Raw genomic sequence first — 22,656 nt, forward strand, 5'->3', positions numbered from 1 at the left:
GCCCATTTGTGCAACGCCATCCACGTCGCACACGTTGCCCACAGTCATGGTCTTTCGGAGCAGGATGCTATTAATGGCCCTGTACATTTCCATCAACCCGAGTCCAACAGTCAATTTTCCCACTCCAAACTAGTTAGCGACTAATCGGTAGCAGTCTGGAGTAGCCAGCTTCCACAATACAATTGCCACGCGCTTCTCCAATGGCAGGGCAGCTTTCATTCTTGTGTCCTTGCACCGTAGGGCTGGGGTGAGCTCGTCATACAGTCCCATGAATGTGGCTTTCCTCATCCGAAAGTTCTGCAGCCACTGCTCATCATCCCAGAGGTGGATGACGATGTGATCCCACCACTCAGTGCTTGTTTCCTGAGCCCAAAAGCAGCGTTTCACAGTGGTCAGCACCTCCGTGAATGCCACAAGCAATCTCGTGTCATAAGTACTATGAGTGACAAGATCAATGTCAAACTCCTTTTCCCTTTGTAGTTTAAGGAATAACTTCGCTGACACTCGTGATGTGTTAGTGAGAGCGAGCAGCATATTGGTCTACAGTGTGGGATCCATTCCTGCAGACCAAAGAGGCAGAATGTGCAGTACACAAACTGTTGAAAGATGGTGCCAAATGTGGACGGAAGCACAGGGACTGCTGGGATGCAAAGCAATGCATCACGGGGCATTGGGACAGGACCCAGGATGCTCCGCGACCCCCTCCACCTTCCCATAACTCTTAGCGGCAGAAGAGGAAGAGATGCCCTGTGGGATAGCTGCTCAAAGTGCACCACTATGAATACCGATGCAAGTGCCACAAGTGTGAACACGCTATTGTGCAGGCAGATGACAGTGTGAACACACAATAGTGATTTCCCTTCAGCGCTCTCTGAGCAGCGATGTAAGTGCCGGTAATGTAACTCTGCCAGTCTGGACATACCCTTAGATAATGCCATGCATACGTACACAGAAACAACATATCTGACACGAGAGAAAAAGGTAGAACAAACTTCAATGACTGGAAGCTGAAGTGAGAGAAATTCAGACTAGAAATAAGGCACAAATTTCTAAGTGAGGGTAGTTCAGGGCCGGTGCAACCATTTAGGCAACCTAGGCAGTCGCCTAGGGCACTGGGATTTGGGGGGTGCCATTTTCTTCGGCAGCGACCACAGCGGCTGGATCTTCGGCCACCCTGGTTGCCGCCGGCATTTAGTTAAGCAGCCACGGTGTGCTCAGGGAGGAGGTGGGGCAGGGGTGAGCTGCTTCACTTCTCCCGCCTCCCAGGCTTGCGGCGACAATCAGCATAGGCGCCACAAGCCTGGGAGGCGGGAGAAATGAAGCAGTGACGGCGTGCTCGGGGTGCTCGTGCGCAGAGCAGGGGTGAGCTGGGGCGGGGGGGGTGCCTCAAGGCAGAGGGTGGGGAGCTGTCACGGGGGAGGGCGCCTCAGGGTGGAGGGGGGGAGCTGCCATGGGGGGGGCACCTCAGGGCAGGGGCGCGGGGGGGGCCGCAAGGTGGAAGTTTCACCTAGGGCGCGATACATCCTTGCACCGGCCCTGGGGTAGTTAACCACTGGACCAGCTCACCAAAGAATGTGGTAGATGCTTCATCACTTGGAAGTCTTTAAATCAAGACTGGATGTCTTTTTATAATATATGCTTCTAGTTCAACCATGAGTTATTGGACTCTATACAAGAATTACTGGGTGATGCTCTATGCCTTGTGTTAGGAAGTGAGATTAGATTATCATAATGGATTTCTGGCCTAAAAAATCTATGAACACAGTGGCGGATTAGCCACTGGACCTATGGAGCCCATGCCCGGGGGGGTCTGGTCAATTGAGGGGCCCTGAAAAAAGTCCGCCACCATATGGCGGAAGCCCAGAGCTCCGGGAAGAGTGCCTTGTGGGGCAGGGGAAACTCCAACGCCCCAACCCATAGCAGTGCCGGGTGAAGCGGGGAAAGCCCCCACATTCTAACCCCGCTCCCCAGCAGAAGCGCCATGTGGGTGGGGGAGGTCCCCCAACCCCACCCCTGCTTCCTGGCAAAAGCACCAGGCGAAGCCCCAACACCTGGACCCAACTGCAGCCTGGGATTGGAGGCGCTCTCACTCTCTGCCGTGGCCTCAGGGTTGGGGGAGCTCTCACTCCTTGCTGCGGCCCCAGGGTCATGACAGGGGGGACAGAGCTTCCCTGGTCTTGGGGGGGGGGAGAAAGGAGTAAATGGGTGCGGGAGCAGAATGGGGTGGGACTGTGGGTGGAACAAAGGTGGGGCCACGGGGGGAAGGGGCGGAACGGAGTGGGGCCATGGGCGGGGCTGCAGATGGAAGGGGTGAGGAGCAGCCCCACCACATGCTCTGGCTGAGGGCCCTACCAAACCTTAATCCGCCTCTATATAAACTTATACTCATTTTAAATTTCATACAGGGCAGAATAGTAGGGATGAATATGTTTATCTAAGTGCTCTAAAGGGTATGGTGGTCTGGGCATTCAGCAAGTTGTGTATCCATCAGCTGTCTGGAAAGAGATACAATTCCTGCTCTTCTGCCAAATCAAATGCTAAGCCAAAAATGGGTTGTACTTAGAAAAAGAAAGACAGAAAGTTGCTGGAAGTCTATCTTGACAGAGGGGTTAAGCAGCTCTTTCTACTGTTTAGAGAGTATTTTTCTTTCTGCTTTGATGTTTAAACTGGATAATTCCCTACAGAGATTAATTCTCCTCCTCTCTTTTGATCCACTCAGTCTAGTGATGACTGAATCCTAATGAAATGAATAAAACAACACTTGCAGGAGGCACAAAATACCAAGGAAATCAAAACTAAAACTGTGGCAAGCTTGACCCTTAAACTAATGATAAGCAGAAAATCCTTGAAGGCAAATGCTGGAGATTAGTTCTAATCTGTCTCTGTCCATCATTCCAAGCATTTATATCAGACTCATCACCTTGGCTTTGTTTTACTCCACACATGGTCTCACATGCCATAGGAGATGCTCTGTACCTTTTGCAGTTGTTTACACCAGTGCAATGTGGGTGTAAAATGCTGGAGTTTTATACTCACTTTGCACTAGTGTAAAGACTATATAAAGCACAGCAGTGAATCAGGTGCATCCAAGAGGCACAACTGGGGGAAGAAAGAAGTGCAAAGATTTGTCTCTCCTTCCCTGTCAGAATAAAGAAGCGGCAAACTCAGACTCATAATGTAAAATGTGGTTGTAAGTTCTGGGAGACTGATGTTTTGCCCATTCTCTTAGAGTGACACTTGTCAGCCTCTGCACTGCCTGTTCACTTACCTGGTTCTCTAGTTTCAGCTGTCGCAATTTCACACTTTCATCTTCAAAAATACTGTGAAAAGGAAAGAGAAAAAAACCCTATTATTGCTAGTAAAAATTATTTACATAGCACTGTAAGTGTATGTGGTGCTCTACAGAGTAAGATACGGTTCCAGAACAAACACGTTTATAAACTAACTGCCAGCCCATAATATACTTTTTACCATTCTGTGAGACCCAACAGCCCTTTGATATATTTAAAAACTCATTTTTATAGTGCACTTTAAACAAGACTGAGCTATGTATGAACCACGTTCCCGAAGCAACTTTCAATATTGAACAATTGTAATTGGCTGAGTCATGAGCCAATTTGTTGCTCCAATGCTTACCAGTTCAAAGCAATTCACTGTGGTCCTGGTTCTCCCACAGATATCTACATCTCAGAGTTCTGCACTCCCTGGCTCCTCAATCCAGCTCTTTCCTCTTTGTGGATTGCCCAGGATCACTAGTCATGATATGTAAAAGACTGATTTACCCAGTTTTGACATGAAGTTGACCTGATGTATAAAAATTGATGATTTCAGTACTGAAATGTTCTATAGTTAGGTGATGCTGTGGTTGGCATTAGGAATTTGCTACCCACTGATATTTTAATAGGTAATAACATTGTAGCCAAGTCTAAGCATGTTAATACATTTCTACCCCGATATAACGCGGTCCCCAGGAGCCAAAAAAAGCCATGTTATAGGTGAGGCCGTGTTATACCAGGGTAGAGATGTATTAATATGCTTAGACTTGGCTACAACGTTATTGTAGGAAGGCTGTGGAAGGGGAGGGAAATCCTAGCCTTTTTCTGCTGAGAATAGCAGCTTGCCTACGGAGAAGGAATTTGAAAGTTCTTCTACTGTGTCAGAATCTGCTCTGGGCTTAAGTGAAACACACAAAGAATTTCTGGTAGTGATCAACGGTTCGGTGTCTAGTTGGCAGCTGGTATCAAGCGGAGTGCCCCAAGGGTCGGTCCTGGGGCCGGTTTTGTTCAACATCTTCATTAATGATCTGGATGATGAGACAGATTACACCCTCAGCAGGTTTGCGGATGACACTAAACTGGGGGGAGAGGTAGATATGCTGGAGGGTAGGGATAGGGTCCAGAGTGATGTAAACAAATTGGACGATGGGCTAAAAGAAATCTGATGAGGTTCAACAAGGACAAGTGCAGAGTCCTGCACTTAGGACGGAAGAATCCAATGCACTGCTACAGGCTGGGGACCGACTGGCTAAGCAACAGTTCTGCAGAAAAGGATCTTGGGATTACAGTGGATGAGAAACTGGATATGAGTCAACAGTGTGCCCTTGCTGCCAAGAAGGCTAATGGCATATTGGGCTGCATTAGAAGGAGCACTGCCAGCAAATTGAGGGAAGTGATTATTCCCCTCTATTTGACACTGGTGAGGCCACAACTGGAGTACTGTGTCCAGTTTTGGGCCCCCCACTACAGGAAGGATGTGGACAAATTGGAAAGAGTCCAGAGGAGGGTAATGAAAATGATTAGAGGGCTGGGGCACATGACTTACGAGGAGAGGCTGAGGGAACTGGGCTTATTTAGTCTGCAGAAGAGAAGAGTGAGGGGGGATTTGAGAGCAGCCTTCAACTACCTGAAGGGGGGTTCCAAAGAGGATGGAGCTAGGCTGCTGTCAGTGGTGGCAGATGACAGAACAAGAAGCAATAGTCTCAAGTTGCAGTGGGTGAGATCTAGGTTGGATATTAGGAAAAACTATTTCACTAGGAGGGTGGTGAAGCACTGGAATGGGTTACCTAGGTAGGTGGTGGAATCTCCATCCTTAGATGTTTTTAAGGCCCGGCTTGACAAAGCCCTGGCTGGGATGATTTAGTTGCGGTTGGTCCTGCTTTGAGCAGGGGGTTGGACTAGATGACTTCCTGAAGTCTCTTCCATCCTAATCTTTTATGATTATATATGCGCAGCAAACTGATCCTTCTTTGGAACAAGAAAGGGCGGCAGTTCAGAATGATATCCTGGCTGGGGAAGGAAAAGGTAGATTTTTTATGCAAGAAGGTTTGTTGTATCAAGAATCCTCTATAGAAAGAAATGGCATCCTAGTAAATTTGCAAGGAAATAGTTGTGCCCCAGAGATACAGGACAGAAGGACATTTAGGAGTGGAGAAAATCTGTGACAGGCTGAAGAACAATCTTTATTGGCTTCATATGTTTCAGACACTGAAAAATTATTGCAAAAGTTGATATTTGTGTCAGAAGCTTAAAGATTTAAAGGGCCTTACAAGGCACCACTGCAGTCTTTACCCATCATTAAAGAGGCATTTGCCAGATTGTCTGTAGATATTGTAGATACTGTAGATCTCTCACTAAACCTTACAGGAGTGGAAAGAAATACAATATTTGTGGTGGTGGATTCCACAACCAGGTATCCTGAATCCACAGCTTGTCTAATATTGAAGCTGAAACTGTGGCTACAGCTTTATTTACCTTTTTCAGCAGAGTAGTATTTCCCAGAGAAATACGGACAGATCATAGTGCAAACTTCACAGCCATTGTCTTAAAAAAATTATGGGAATTGTGTGGAGTGAAGAATATAAAGGCTGCTCCCTAACACTCAGAGACCAATGAGGCTGTGGAAAGATTTAATGGAACTTTGAAAGCTATGCTAAGAATGGATGTCTCCAGGTGTGACAACAACTGGGACATTTTGGTCTCATTTCTTCTATATGTGTACAGAAGTGTACCCCAAGAATCTACTGACTTTACTCCCTTTTACCTCCTATATGGGAGGCAGGTAAGGGGATACCTAGATTTAATTTGAGACTCTTGGGAGGGCAATATGGAGGAAACAGGACTACAGTGGGGAACTATGTATCTAATTTTAAGGAGAATTTGCAGGTTATGATGGATTTGGTGCAACAGAACCTTAAGAAAAGTCAGGAAACTCAGAAAGCTTGGTATGATCAGCATACTGAGGAAAGGTCATTTGATATTGGCGATCTGGTGTTAATATTAATTCCTGTAAGGAAAACCAAAATGCAGGACTATTTGGAAGGACCTTTTGAGGTGATTGAAAGTGTGAATGAAGTCACATATAATGTCAAAAAGCCCCCTGTCAGGGGAACAGTGCAAACAGTGCATATCAATAGGTTAAAAGCTTGCCATGAAAGCGAGATTGCTGTGACTATGATATGTTGTGCTGATGAGGAACCCCTTTAACGGATTTGGTCAAAAAGAGCAAAGAGGGAACTCCACTGGAAAGCACTGAGTTTGGGGAGTTTAACTCTAGCCCCCAGTCAGGAAAAGCTCTCCCTTTTAAAGCACCACAGACAAGTATTTTCTAACTGGCCAGGTTTAACTAACAAGAATCTACACTCCATTCAAAATGCAGGGCATACCGGGCCAAAGGGGAAATGCAGAGGAGGTTGAAAGCATGCTTGAAATGGAGTTAATCACTAAACTCAAAAAGTCCCTGGGAGTCTCCTATTGTGATGGTTCCTAGGAAAGGCAAACCATCAGATTTTGCATAGATTATAGGAAATTGAATGCTATTGCCCAGTCTGATCCTTACCCCATAGCCTAAATATAGGACTTACTGGACCTACTGTGGGGGAGGGGTGTGCAAAATTTGTAAGTACCCTAGATTTGACTCGTGGGTACTGGCAAATTCCCTTAAATGCTGATGTCCAGGAAAAATCTGCTTTTATAGTGGAATCTGGACTATATGAATTTAATGTTATGCCTTCTGGATTAATACATTCAGAAGCAAACTTTATAATGGCTTGTTAATGACGTGCTGCAGAGGTTACAAACTAAGTTGCCTCTAAGCTGTGTGGCCGGCCCATGCAGAGGCTCAGGGCTGTGGTGGGGAGAGGCAGCCCTCCCCGCCGGCCCCAGCACAGGCCTCCCCTGGACTTGCTGCAGCCGGGGCAGAGGAGTCCCTCCCTCAGCCCAGTCCAGTGCACTAGAGCTGCCGTGGCTGGGGAAAGGCGCTTATCCCTCGGCCCCGAGCTGCTACAGTGAGAAAGGGCTGTGGGGAGTCCTCTCTCCCCGTTGCAGCTTGGAGGCAGGCTGCAGCCTGGAGGCAAGCTGCACCCCAAACCCCTCATTCCTGGCCCCACCCCAGAGCTTGCACACCCCACACCCCAATCCTCTGCCCCTGCCCTGAGCTCCCTCCCACACCCTGAACCCCTCATCCCCACCCCTGAGCCCGCACCCCCAGCCAGAGCCCTCATCCGCCCATACCCCAACCCTCTTCCCCAGCCCTGAGCCCCTCCCACACCCTGAACCCTTCATCCCCACCCCAGAGCCCGCACCCCCAGCCAGAGCTCTCATCCCCCCACACCCCAACCCCCTGTCCCAGCCCTGAGCCCCCTCCCACACTCTGAATACCTTGACCCCACCCAGACCACATGAATGTTGTTATGTGCACCAATATGAAGGTATTGTGTCACACATCACCTCCACATTGGTGCACATAACAACATTTATTCCGCACATGGACATAAAAAATTAGAGGGAACACTGGTTACAAACATTTGCCAAAGTCTATATAGATGACTTGGCTATTTTTAGTAGCTCCTGGCAAGACCACTTCAATCATTTGGGAATTGTGTTACAAAGGCTACTGTCAAGGTCTCCAAATGCAAGATGGGAGCTGCAGAGGTTTCCTACCTAGAACACAAGGTAGGCAGTGGGTTTGTTCACCCCGACCCTTCAAAAATAGAGGCCATTAGGAGCTGGCCTTCCCCTAGAAAAAAGAAGCAGGTCCGATCCTTTATTGGTCTGGCCAACTATTACCCGTAGGTTTGTAAAAGGGTTTAGTTACATTGTGGCCCCCATATCAGACCTTACCAAAAAACAAGGAAGCCAGACTGGGTGGTATGGACAGAGGCCTGTCAGAAAGGCTTACAGTACATAAAAGAAGCTTTGTCTAAGGAGCCTGTTTTGGTCAGCCCTGATTTCAGCAAACCATTTGTGCTGTGCACTGATGCTTCTAACACTGAGTTGGGCGCAGTACTGATGCAAGATGGAGTGGGGGGTAAGAGGTACCCCACTGTCTACGTAAGCAGAAAACTGACACCCACTGAACAAAATGCTGCTGCCATTGAAAAAGAGTGCTATGCCATTGTCTGGGCTACTAAACCTTACCTGTGTAACAAAAACATTACTGCTTTAAGTGATTATGCCCCTTTAGCATGGCTGCACTGAGCTAAGAGAACCAATTCAAGATTACTTTGTTGGGAGTTTGGCCCTACAAGAATTTGACATGGATATAATTCATAAGGGAAAGGAAAATGTGGTTGCAGATCCTTATCAAGAATGGGGAGTCCCTGAGGAGGGTTCAGAATTGTCTGTGTCACCCCTTTATACGCCAGTTTTGCGTTGAGGGTGTGACGCTGATAAGCCAGCAGGTCAGAACTATTGGCCAATTCACTTGTGTGTGAACATCAAAGAAACATTAAGTGTACTAGTATGCACAGACTAATTCACTCGTGTTAAATGGTCAATGTCTTCACTTATCTATAACCTGTTGATGCGATCGCATTACATTATGTATATCCCTGTAATTACATAAACCTAGTTTAAAGTGTGTGTTAGTGTTAAAATGAGAAGATGTTTGATGTGTAAACTTCATGAAAATTAACAAAGGATTGTTGTTTGCTATTACAAACGTCTGCATTTATGTATAACCCTGTAACTAAAATTACTCTTCAAAGTAACTTTGGAAATGTAAATGAAGAAGGTTGCTAACTTCAAAGCATGGGTCATTGTGTTTGACAATGGAAATTCACAGACTCCAGTCTTCATTTAGTCAACAAAGGAAAAGCCCATGCAGTGAATAAAAATTCTTCCCAGATTGCATTCCATGGAAAGGAGCTGTAAGAATGGATCCAGGGAATGATCCTGTTACCTCTGAACTTTTTGGGCACTCATAGGGAAGCATTCTAGATGCAAGACAGACATCCCCAAAGTTATTTTGGATAACTCTGAAAAACCTATAGAAAATTAGCAGATTATTACTTCTCTACTATCATTTTGGATTTATAAACTTACACTCTTCTGTTAATATATTTTACCTGCTTTAACCTCTCAACAATTCTCCCTTTTCTTTTTTAAGCTAATAAACCTTTAGTTAGTTTACTAGAGAAATTCACTGCCAGTGCTGTCTTTGGTGTCAGACTGAGAATATCCATTGACCTGTGGTAAGTGACTGACCCTTTGGGGTTGGGAGTAACCTATTTTGATGTGATATTTGGTATAGCGACCAGTATCACAAAGTCCAGTTTGTCTGGGTGGAAAGATAGGCTGGAGAGTCTAACGGTACTGTCTGTGCCTACATGGTAAAACTAACATAGTGATCCAGGAGTTCACATTAGTTATTGGCTTGGTGAAATCTAATTATTGAATATACCACCACGTTGGGGTGTCTGCCCTGTTTTCTGACAGTCTGATCTGAGATTGGCACTCACCGTTGGGAGCCATTCCAGACAGTGTGACACCTATCTATTCATATTTTAATTAACTTAGTCTGAGGGTTATCTGTGTATAACTGCTTTTTATTATGTCACATTTCCTATTTCTGTAATTTGCCAATAAAATATTTGAGAAATCCTCACTTAGGTTGTGATGACTATATAGGAAAGAACCACAAAAAAGCTGGTCAGAGCCATTATAGGTACAGGGAGGGACAAATGACCTGAAGGATACTTGCTATGGTTATACTAATAGATTTAGGCTCCCTGTTGATACACACAATTTAAACAACTGATATTTTTCTAACACATTTGCTGAATACAGCAAGATATGCAATAGCTGCCATGTGGAAATCCAGTGGGTGATGAAGACTTGGCATGCTCACATACAGAACACACTGGTGATAGAAAAGGTTACCTTTGGCATGGACAAAACACACACAGGTTAGAAGCTGTAAATAATAATATTCACAAAACAACTAGGGGAATAAAGCAACAAAACTCAAATCATTTACCAAGTTCTTTGCATACTGGTTTTAAAGAAATAGATTACATTTTTGAACTCTTGAAAAGAAGTAGGTAAAAAAATAATCCATTCACCATGGAGAAGCATTAGATCAGTGGTTCTCAACCTTTCCAGGTTTTACCCCTTTCAGGAGTCTGATTTGTCTTGTACACCAAGTTTCACCTCATTTAAGAACTACTTACTTACAAAATCAGACTTAAAAATTAGGACTGTCCATTAATCACTGTTAACATATGCAATTAACTCAAAAAACGTAATCGCAAAATTAACTATTTTTGAATGGTTTTTCTACATTTTCTGTATATTGATTTAAATTACAACACAGAATACAAAGTGTACAGTGCTCACTTTATATTATTTTTATTACAAATATTTCCACTGTAGAAATGATAAACAAAAGAAATAGTATTTTTCAGTTCACCTCATACAAGGACCATAATGCAATCTCTTTATCGCGAAAATGCAACTTACAAATGTAGATTTTTTTTTGGTTACATAACTGAACTCAAACAAAACAATGTAAAACTTTAGAGCTTACAAGACCACTCAGTGCTACTACTTATTCAGCCAATCGCTAAGACAAACAAGTTTGTTTACATTTATGGGAGATAATGCTGCCTGCTTCTTGTTTACAATGTCTCCTGAAAGTGAGAACAGGCGTTCACATGGCACTTTTCTAGCTGGCATTGCAAGGTATTTATGTGCCAGATATGCTAAACATTCGTATGTCCCTTCATGCTTCAGCTACCATTCCAGAGGACATGCTTCCATGCTGATGACACTTGTTTAAAAAAAATGCGTTAATTACATTTTGACTGAACTCCTTGAGGGAGAATAGTATTCTCCTGCTCTGTTTTACCTGCATTCTGCCATATATTTCATGTTATAGCAGTACTCGGATGATGACCCAGCACATGTTGTTCATTTTAAGAACACTTTCACTGCAGATTTGACAAAACGCAAAGAGATTTCTAAAGATAGCTACAGCACTCAACCCAAGGTTTAAGAATCTGAAGTGCTTTCCAAAATCTGAGAGGGACGAGGTGTGGCGCATGCTTCCAGAAGTCTTAAAAGAGCAACACTCCGATGTGGAAACTACAGAATCTGAACCACCAAAAAAAGAAAATCAACTTTCTGCTGGTAGCATCTGACTCAGATGATGAAAGTGAACATGCGTTGGTCTGCACTGCTTTGGACTGTTATTGAGCAGAACCCGTCATCATCATGGACGCATGTCCTCTGGAACGATGGTTGAACATGAAGGGACATATAAATCTTTAGTGCATCTGGCACATATCTTGCAATGCCAGCTACAACAATGCCATGTGAATGTCTGTTCTCACTTTCAGGTGACATTGTAAACAAGAAGCAGGCAGCATTATCTCCTGCAAATGTAAACAAACTTGTTTGTCTGAGCGATTGGCTGAACAAGAAATAGGACTGAGTGGACTTGCAGGCACTAAAGTTTTACATTGTTTTATTTTTGAATGCAGGTTTTTTGTACATAATTCTATATTTGTTAGTTCAACTTTCATGATAAAAAGATTGCATTACAGTACTTGTATGAGGTGAATTGAAATACTATTTCTTTTGTTTTTTACAGCACAAATATTTGTAATAAAAATAAATATAAAGTGAGCACTGTACACTTTGTATTCTATTTTAATTGAAATCAATATCTTTGAAAATGTAGAAAACATCCAAATATATTTAAATAAATGGTATTTTATTATTAACAGTGTGATCATGTTATTGATCATGATGTTTTAATCGTGCGATCACAATTAATTTTTAATTGCTTGACAGCTCTAATAAAAATACAAAAGCATCACACCACACTATTATTGAAATATTGCTTACTTTCTTATTTTGTCTGTATGAAATTTTAGTGTGTACTGACTTCACTAATGCTTTTTATGTAGCCTATTGTAAAATTAGGCAACAATCTAGATGAGTTAATGTACCCCTTGGAAGACCTCTGCTTACCCCCAGGCATATGTGTATCCCTAGTTGAGAACCACTGTATTAGATTATTAGATAATGATCACTTTTCCATTTCTCTCTCTCTCTCTCTCTCTCACACACACACACACACACACACACCCCTTTTCTTTTTGGATATTGTCTTACGTAATTATTTTTATTTAAAAAAATAGCATTGTGTGGACACATACTAGCATTGTTTGCACTCTTCACTGCTTCTTTGTGATGGAAAAATGCAACCTCAAAAGATTTTTGTTTGTTTTTTATGTTAAACATATGAGATCCCAACTTTTATTTTTAGCTGGATGATTCTGCCAGTGGAGAATAGGGGATGACCTCTCTGAGCTACAATTATCCCAGTTCTCAATGGGATCAAAATCATTTTTAATTATGTCATGTGTCCACTTTGGAACAAAACCTATGTTAAGTGAAAACTTTATAGCTATGTTTGAAGACTGGAACAGCACCACTACTGCAGAATAGACTAGTCCTCACATTCAACACTCCTCATTACTTAATTAAGGGTTGGAAATGATAACAGTCAGGATCAAGCTATTGTGATGTCTCCATTCTGGTCTTCCAACGATGACTCAAGTCCTTCAGTAACAAGAAGTAAGTCAGGATCTGATTTTCCTTATGTAAAAGGCATGCAAAAAACAAGTGTGATGGAGGTGGGTGGGTGTTTCCACATCTCTTCCCCTCCCCCATGTCCCCCCCCCAGTATGGAAGGAAGAAACAAAACCAAAAACTTTAACAAGTCATCTTTTTGCATCATAAAGTACAGGAACAATTACAATTTTGTCTCCTTTTCAGGTCACCTTTAACAGATTAAAAGCACTTCTGTGAAAAGGACTTGCAGTGAAGGAGCCCAGCAATCCTTTCCCATCACAGAATAGAAGAATCTACATGAATTGTAGAAGAGGGTAGGAGGTATCAGAGCATCTATATGGTAAATATTAAAAAAAGTCTCACTTTTTTATTTACCTCATCCCTTGAATCCTTCCCACTCCTTGGTTGTCTGAAAAGTCCAACACAACAGCCAGGAAAACAGAGCTTTCTTGTTCCTTTCTTACACTAACTTTTTCTCTTAGTAGCTCAAATGGATAAGCTGTTGATACTGAAAAAGACTGTGTGGAGGCTCTCCCACATATAAGTGACGAATGCAAGCAGTGCACTAATAAAGCCCTGGCTCAACCAGTTTCAAAAGGGAATCCAACCAAATCCACAGAAACAACACATTCAAATGCTCCTCTGACATGTAAGTGTACAAGTACTGTATTGCACATAACACTCCTGTCTGCAGTAAGAGCAATTAAACATCTATTGGAAATGAGGAAAATAACAAATCTGCCCAGAATACAAGAGTATGGTCTAGAAAGCAATTCCTAGCTTAGCCCGTGGTACTTGTGACATGTCAGTATTCAGATTAGCTTCCCCTCCTCTTTCTCTCCCTAACCTTCTGCAACAGAGCACACGCTATATTCACTCCAAATCCCTCCACAGTACTATGGTCACTGGAATGTCCTATTCACACCACAAAGAAACTGCCCCCAATGACTCCTTTCTTCAGTTTCACCATATTCAAGGAACCCCCTCATCCTCCCCTAAGAGCTGAATGATGCCTCTGGATCTGGAGAAGGTGGGAAATAATCAAAGGTGTAAAATGGAAGTGGAGACCAGGAATAACCATGGATACCAAGTAGGGATGGAGTTAACAATTGGCTAAAAATGCAGAATGTGCATTTACTAAAAGGCATATTGAAGTGCTTTTTGACAAAACGCAAAGAAGGTACCAATGTGAGAGTCCTGCACTTAGGACAGAAGAATCCCATGCACTGCTACAGGCTGGGGACCGACTGGCTAAGTGGCAGTTCTGCAGAAAAGGACCTGGGGATTATAGTAGATGAGAAGCTGGATATGAATTAACTGTGTGCCCTTGTTGCCAAGAAGGCTAATGGCATATTGGGCTGCATTAGTAGGAGCATTGCCAGCAGATCAAGGGAAGTGATTATTCCCCTCTATTCGACACTGGTGAGGCCACATCTGGAGTACTGCATCCAGTTGCTGGGGCCCCAGTACAGAAAGGATGTGGACAAATTAGAGAGAGTCCAAAGGAGGGTAACAAAAATAATTAGGGGGCTGGGGCACATGACTTATGAGGAGAGGCTGAGGGAACTGGGCTTATTTAGTCTGCAGAAGAGAAGAGTGAGGGGGGTTCCAAAGAGGATGGAGCTAGGCTCTTCTCAGTGGTGGCAGATGACAGAACAAGGAGCAATGGTCTCAAGTTGCAGTGGGTGAGATCTAGGTTGGATATTAGGAAAAACTATTTCACTAGGAGGGCGGTGAAGCACTGGAATGGGTTACCTAGGGAGGTGGTGGAATCTCCATCCTTAGAGGTTTTTAAGGTCCATCTTGACAAAGCCCTGGCTGGGATGATTTAGTTGCGGTTGGTCCTGCTTTGAGCGGGGAGTTGGATTAGATAACCTCCTAAAGTCTCTTTCAACCCTAATCTTCTGTGAACCTATGATCATAAGATGATGTGATGCCACATCATATGCAGTTGATACTAGTGAAGACAGCAAGTAAATCTAGTGAGCTTCTCTCTCCTATCTTGAACTATTTTCACTATGGTACATAAAGACTATAAATCTTTTATAAATGAGTACTACATCAAATCAATGTAGAACATAATAAATACATTAAAAACTGGTTAACTGGTAGATCACAAAAACTAATTGTATCTGGGGAATCACCATTCAATGGAGATGTTCCCAGTGGAGTTCTGCAGGGATCTTTTTCTCACCCAATATTATTCAATATACAGTATTTATCAATGATCTGGAAGAAAATATGAAATAATTGCTGGTAAAATGAGATGACAAAAATTGGTGAAATGGTAAATAATGATCGGGACAGGTTAGTTATACAAACCTATCTAAATTGCTTAATAAGATGGACTCTTCTGAACAATATTTGTATTTGGCTGTATGAAAACACGTCATAAGGAACAAAGAATGCAGGTTACACTTAGAAGATAGGGGACTGTATCCTGGAATGCAGCAATACTGAAAAGGATTTAGGAGTCATCATGAATAACCAATTAAACAAGAACTCCCAATAGGATTCTGTAGCTAACAGTCTAATGCAATCCTGGATATATAAGCAGTAGAATATTAAGCAGGAATAGGGAGGTGGTATTACCACTAAATATGCAGTTAGTGAGATCATTACTGAAACGTTATGTCCAGTTCTGGTAGTCCACACTTCAAAAGGGATTGTGGAAAAACTGAATAAGGTTCAGAAAAGAACTACAAGAATGATTTAAAATCTAGAAAGCATGCCTCATAGCAAGATATTTAAGAAGCTCATTCTAGTTTATTCAAGAGAAAATTAAAGAGTTGGCTTAATCCTGTTCTACAAGTACCTATGTGGGCAAGAGATTTTGAATAGCTCTTTAATCTAACCGAACAAAGGCATAACAAGATCCAATAGCTGGAAGCAGAAGCTAGACAAATTCAGACTAGCAATGAGGTTAACATTTTTTAACTGTAAGGATTAATGGCCACTGGAATATCTTAATTAAGAAAGTGGTGGATTCTCTATCTCTTGAAGTCTTTAAATCAAAACTAAGTATTTTTATGCTGAAAGGTATTAATGGCTGCCATCAAGCAAGTCTTTGATCTATAAACAATTACATACCCCCTGATTAAAGCTGATGAGTTTGCTAAACTAAATAGAAGGAACAATTACATATTCCTTTGTGTATCTGAAACAGTATGAGGCTACCACCCAAGGGCAAGGCAGAGGACTCCATGACAAACTGTGTGGGCTGCTAGAGTTTTCCCTGGGACTGATTATAAACACAGGGACTAGGGGATTGATTTAATATAGCTATGTAAGGCGGAAAGCCAGCCGAAACTGAGAGAGGCCGTTGTGAGAGTGGCCCTAAGAGGAAGCAGAGGCACAGAGCTCCTTGAGGCACAAGACTTGCTGGAAAAGCAGGCTTGGAAATTATGCAAGGAAACTGCCTGCTGCTGTTTGTTTCTACTGCATTCAAACAGGACTTTGTGTTTATTCCTTGCAAATAAACAGGATTGCAATTAGGATTTCTCTTAACTGAAACAACACAGCCCCAAACAGTGGCTAACCACGTGTGCCAAAAGGGCAACACTATCGTTCTACAATGTCTGGTATAATTCAAACAGAAGTTATAGGTTTGCTGCAGAAATTACTGAGTGAGGGTATATGGCCTGTGTTATGCAGAAGATCAGACTAGCTAGATAATTATAATGCCCCCACCCCCAGCCTTAAAAATCTATGAATTTATTAAATGAGAGATCAAATAAAAATAATGGTTTCTCTTGGCATTTTTAGCTTATTTTGTGCACTTGAAAGCACATATGTATATTTTCACTATTCCCTCTGTATAATCAGAAAGGGGAATTCAGGTGAGGTGTCACTTAACTCATTTAAAAACCAACTAGATTTTGAGTTGAAAAGTGACTAGATTTCAAAATTGACTGTGTCCTGTTACATATTATAATTCAACAAACTGGATCAGTCTGTCACGTAAATTCTTGTCTGTCCTGGCACCGCTGACACATCCTTCAATTTTGATGGGAATGTGAATTGGGCTGTTGAGTGGTAAACTTCTATTTGTTTCCACTATGAGCGCTATTTGTTTTACAGAAGTCCTAGGGCACGTTAACATAGTTCCACTTTTCTCTGCACAGGAAGTTAAAGTTCCTAGGATCCCATGGCACATTCCTGTCATAAAGGCACTGTCACTTCAGGAATCTCACAGCAAGTTACCACAGCACTGCTCATCATTTTCCGGGGCATCAAATCAGAGGTCATATTAATGTGGCACCCGCAGTTACACCTCCTTGAGCAATAAACACAGCATTCAACCGGAATCAGTGAATAGGAGTAATAAGCTGGATGTGGGTTGTCTGTTAGAGTTTACTTTTAGTTGGCATAGAAGCACAGACAAAGGCAACTCCAATAAATAAAGACCTGAGTCGACTAACAGGAACAGGTCATCAGTCCTATTACCTCAACTCTCCATGATGTTACATATTTAATAACATGATCTTATTTGTGACTTACTCTATTCATCTACCAGCATAAGACAATTGCATCTGTAGCGATATTTGAACAAAGTTTTAACACAAATAAACAATATTTTTAATCTTAAAAGTGTTTTACAAATGTTTCTTCACAATACCCATGACAAATCTCAGCAAGGAGGAATCTCAAACTGTAAAGCCTATTAGTTTATAACATCACTGATGTAATTTTACTAAGTCGTTCTTGGGAAGACATGCAGTGCCTGCAGCAAGAGTGGGAAGTGTCAGATCTTCTCCCAGAACTAAAACATTGGCAGATGCAGGATATTCTCTACACTATCATATTTAGATGGATTGCCACAAAGCATTCTACATAATCAGTTCTGTACAGACCCAGATTATGGACCTGCACACCTATTTCTAAACATTGTAAACTGAGGTTGCACCAGGATTTCAGTTACAGATCTTTGCTTTCAAGCAGTTATACATCAAGGACAAATTTCAGCCTGGGGCTTGGATTTTACAGAGACCAGATCCTTTTCCCAATTAAATCAATGGGGGTTTTGCCATAAACTCTTCATAGAATAGAATATCACGGTTAGAAGGGACCTCAGGAGGTCATCTAGTCTAACCCCCTGCTCAAAGCAGGACCAATCCCCAGACAGATTTTTGCCCCAGATCCCTATATGGCGCCCTCTAAGACTGAACTCACAACTCTGGGTTTAGCAGGCCAATGCTCAAACCACTGAGTTATCCCTCCCGGGAGCAGGCCCAGAATCTAGTGCTGGTAGAAAACCCTTTTGCAAAAATTTTGCAAAATTTGTTTGGTTATTTGAGCCATCAGAATTGTTACAAAATTGTAATTACAATTACAAAAGATTTTTGGCTACAGTAAATCTTTTTTTTTTTTTTAAACAGAAATATTTCAGGCCATCATTTTGTAATGGAGACTTAGCTACTTAACATATTGGGGGGACAAACTCTGGCTGGATTTAATTTTAAAAACACAATTCCAAATGTACCACAATATTGAAAAACAGTTCTTGGCAATGTTTTAGTGTTTGGTTGTGTTCCAGGCATACCTCAGGTCACACCTAACAAAACTAGTTAAAATATTAAAGGTTTTTCCCCCATTAGAAAAACAAACATAGAAAATCTTAAAATCGGGGATCAGACTGGGGGAAAAGATGTGATATTCTACTTATGCTTCACGCAAAATCTCAACGTGGCTGTATGTTTCTGCTATGATGATCATTAATGAAACAGGTAACAACACTGACAGAATTGTCATGATTAGGCTTTTATAGCTGCTTCTCTTCCCATCTATCTGCAGATTCAGTAAGAATACTATACCATGAAGTCACATTTAGTTAGTTTCTCAGGAGCCATAAGGGCTAGAAAATAATCCAAAAAAAGAAGTTGTTTACCTTCTTCAGAAGCTAAGCCTTGCCTATGCAGAGTGCAATAGCTTACCAAAATCAGTTAAAAAATCTATTCAATTCAACTTGTGAACTTTTCTAAACATAGACAAAGCCCAAAATGGCCAACAGCAAGTCCTAGCTCCATCAAACCTCTGATTAAGGAAACAGAATACAATACTCTAATAGGATAATAGTAAACAAAATATGCAAAATGTGCATGTTAACAATGCCATATGTGCTTTCAGCCCAGAAAGGATTAGCCTTATCTGTGCATTTCTTTCTTTGCGTATTTTGTCCACTGTTACACCATAGGTGCTATGGTGAGGTGAGTTCTCTTATTTGTTTACTCGGCTGTTTTGTTGCTTAGCAGTGTTATTATGCTCTTAGGGCCTCATCCTAAACCCACTGAAGTCAATGGGAGCCTTTCCATTTACTTCGATGGACTTTGGCTCAAGCTGTTACAATGCTATTTGTAGAGTGTAATTTGCCCGGGGGTACTTTTCTGAGATGTTCTTTCAACAGAATGAAAAAAAAATTGTGGAGTCAAAACAATGGTATTGTCTCACATTTATAAAAACCTTAGCTATTAGAAACAGTAAATAAAACAATACAATTTTATAGTCAATAAAGTACAGTACACTAAGGATATGCCTACACCGCAATTAAAAACCTGTGGCTGATCCTTGCCAGCTGACTCTGGCTTGTGCTAAGGAACTTTTTAATTGCAGTGGAGACATTTGGGCTCCGGCTGGTGCCTAGGCTCTAGGACCCTGCAAGATGGAAGGGTCCCAGAGCTCAGACTGCAGCCAGAATCCCAAAATCTACACCACACTTAACAGCCCCATAGTCCGAGCCCCATGAGCCCAAATCAGCTTGCACAGGCCAGCCACGGGTGTCTAACTGCAGTGTAGACATACTCTAAGGCCAGGTCTACACTACAAACTTATATTGGCATAACTAATCCACACCCGAGCGTAGTTATAACGACTTAACCACCAGTGCAGATGGGGGAGAAGCTCTCCTGCCAACATAGCTACTGCCTCTCAGGGAAGTGGATTAAGTACACCCGTCAGCGTAGTAGCATCTTCACTAAAGTACTACAGCTGCTGCAGCACTGTACATGAAGACAAGCCGTAAGAGTCTGGCTATATTACAAAAGCAAGCCAGTCAACAGACCCTGACTCAGCTGTAAACCGCTTTAACCCTATTAGTAATCATGGCTAGGTCTTCTTTAATTATGTTGTTGGGACAAGGGGCAACCATTTTGTAACCAAACCTCCGGACTTCATTGTGTGTCATTTGATTGGCCCCAATTCAGTTCAAAACTAGCCTGTGTCTTCCAAATAAGCATCCATGCTGAAAATGAGTGATATCTGCAATTAGGTGTCAAACATACCTGTACCCAGCACCCATTAACACTGATGAAAATAGGTTGTGTTGGTATGGAAGAGGTCCACTGCTTTAACACTTGCTGTAGCAAAATACCTAAAATGCTGGCAACACAAATGGAACTCTTCAACTCCAGGTGTTACTGGTATTGGGGAGAGCTGTTTGACATCTACTGTCAAACAGCATATTTTAGCAGTACACACACACACACCTAGTAAAAACATATCCATCCCTTTGCAGGAGAAGTGTCAGAAGCCAAGAGGAATCTGCTCACTTCAGTAACTAGTCTAGGAGTTTACTGCTGAGTGCATTCTGTGCCAAAAATTAAAAATTCTGTGCACAATATTTTAAAATTCTGCAAGTTTTATTTGTCAATAAATAAATGTAGAGGCTCCAGTATGGCAGTGGGGCGCGCAGGCCACTGGCTGCAGGAAGGTGGGAGATCATCACCCAGGACACAGACTCAGCGGTGAGGCTGCACCCAACCCTGACATAGCACAAGCCCTGGTCCTGCCCCAGAAACACCCTGGGGCCCTGCCCCTCTGTGTCAGGCGCACCAGGTGTGGGGAAGGTAGGCTCAACCAGGCAGGATCTAAGTGTGGAGGGGCTCAGTTTGGGGGGATCCAGGTGTAGGGGGAGAGGATTCTGTGTGCAACAATCTGGGTGCAGGCAGCTCAGTGTGGGGTCTAGGTGTGGGAGGATCTGGATGCACAGAGGCTCGTTGGGGACATTCCAAGTGCACGGGCAATGGGACCAGGGCCGGCTCTAGACCCCAGCGCGCCAAGCGTGCGCTTGGGGCGGCATGCCGCCGGGAGGGCGGCAAGCGGCTCCGGTGGACCTCCCGCAGGCGTGCCTGCGGAGGGTCCGGTCGTCCGGTGGCTCCGGTGGACCTGCCACAGGCATGCATGCGGAGGGTCCGCAGGCACGTCTGCAGGAGGTCCACCGGAGCCGCGGGACTGGCGACTGCCAGAGCGCCCCCCGCGGCGTGCCGCCCTCCTTGGGGCGGCGCAATTGCTAGAGCCGCCCCTGAATGGGACTCTGCAAGGGCTTCCAGGTGAAGGTGGTTGAGGCTCAGTGAAGGGGTCTGGGTGTATGGGTCTCAGCAGGGGTGTATGGGTGCTGAGTGGGGCTTGCTGGGGTGGGGGCCTGGGTGCAGCTATTTGGGAGTCAGTGGTGTGGGGGTCTGGATGTGGCATCAGGGTGGGGGTTTCAGTGTAGGGAGCTCAGTGGGGGGTGGTCTGGGTGCAAGGGTGGGGGTCCAGAGGCTGGGGGTCTGGGTGCAGAGGGGCTCCAGATGCAGGGGTTGAGGTTCAGTAGGGTAGGGTTTGGGTATGGACAGTGGCGGCTCCAGGCACCAGCACTACAAGCGCGTGCCTGGGGTGGCAAGCCGCAGGGGGTGCCCTGCCGGTCCCTGCAAGGGCAGCAACCAGGCAGTCTTCGGCAGCAATTCGGCGGTGGCTATGCTGAAGCTGCGGGACCAGCGGACCTCCCGCAGGCAAGCCGCCGAAGGCAGCCTGCCTGCCGTGCTTGGGGCAGCAAAAAAGCTAGAGCCGCCCCTGGGTATGGAGGGCTAGGGGGGTTCTGGGTGTATGGGGGTGAGGCTTGGAGGTGGTGTCTGGGTATAGGTGGTCTGGATGCACGGGGGTTGGGTGGAGCAGCTCCCAGTACAATGATTCCTCTCCCCACAGCTGAGGAGCAATGGGGGCAGGAAGCAGGGAAGGATGCTGAGCTTCCTGCAATGGGGGCGGGGGTGTGTGTGTCTCGGGGTGAGTCTGACACAGCCCCAGCCATTCCTTGCAGGGGAAGAGAAGTCCTATCCTCTCCTGCCTCCAGCCCAGACGGGACTAGCAGCTGATCCAGGCTCAGGGTAGGAGCTACTGGCTTGGGTGTCCCCAGCCCCGTGGTGATTTACCTCTCCACCAGCTGCTCTGGGTGCCTGAAATGATGTATCTGTGCTGCTAGGGAGTGCTGCGTGACTGCTCTTGCAGCTTCCCTTTGCTTCCCTGTCAGAAAGACATTTTTCTGCAGGAAAACAAAGAAATCTGCAGGGGCGACATGAATTCTGCGCACGTGCAGTGGCGCAGAATTCCCCCGGGAGTTGCAAGGATCCAAAAAGATGTCAGTGGAGGGAGCAGAGAGATTAACATACAGTAGGGACTGCCTAAGCAAAACTAAATTGGAAGGGTATTTGTGGGGACAAAGGGATAGATTAAGGCAAAATGAATGGTATCCAAGTCCCGCAGTTAGAGCAGCCTGGTTGTACCAGTGAGTCAGTAAGACAGAGCAGCAGGACATCGTCAACTGATTCCTAGAAGTTGCTTGCTTGGATGCCTCATTTGGAAGGAAGATGAAAGATGAACATAAGAGTGAGAAAAATACAATGAGGAAGTGATTAGGCAAAAAGAAAAAAAATCTATTATGGGGCCCTTAAGTTTTAGTGATTCTATAAACTTAACCCAACCCTGTGAAAATGGCAGCAGTGCAGAGCAATGAGTATCCAAACAGTGCAATGGCACAAGCCATCTACTG

The 22,656-nt window shown here is 43.9% G+C and overlaps 1 protein-coding gene across 4 annotated transcripts in view; it reads right to left on the reverse strand.

Annotated features, from left to right (window-relative positions):
- Positions 1–22,656, reverse strand: part of TULP3 (TUB like protein 3) — a 92,334-nt gene that overhangs the window by 58,640 nt on the left and 11,038 nt on the right. For 3 of the 4 annotated variants that reach the window (XM_044997372.1, XM_044997364.1, XM_044997348.1), the window contains exon 2: positions 3,269–3,320. In XM_044997372.1, coding sequence (XP_044853307.1) covers positions 3,269–3,320 — 52 coding nt within the window. Of the gene's footprint in view, positions 1–3,268; positions 3,321–13,232; positions 13,286–22,656 lie in introns of those variants that run through there. The other variant, XM_044997354.1, reaches the window with a different exon arrangement.

Source organism: Mauremys mutica, chromosome 1 (genome assembly GCF_020497125.1).
Source record: "Mauremys mutica isolate MM-2020 ecotype Southern chromosome 1, ASM2049712v1, whole genome shotgun sequence".
Classification (NCBI taxonomy): domain Eukaryota; kingdom Metazoa; phylum Chordata; order Testudines; family Geoemydidae; genus Mauremys; species Mauremys mutica.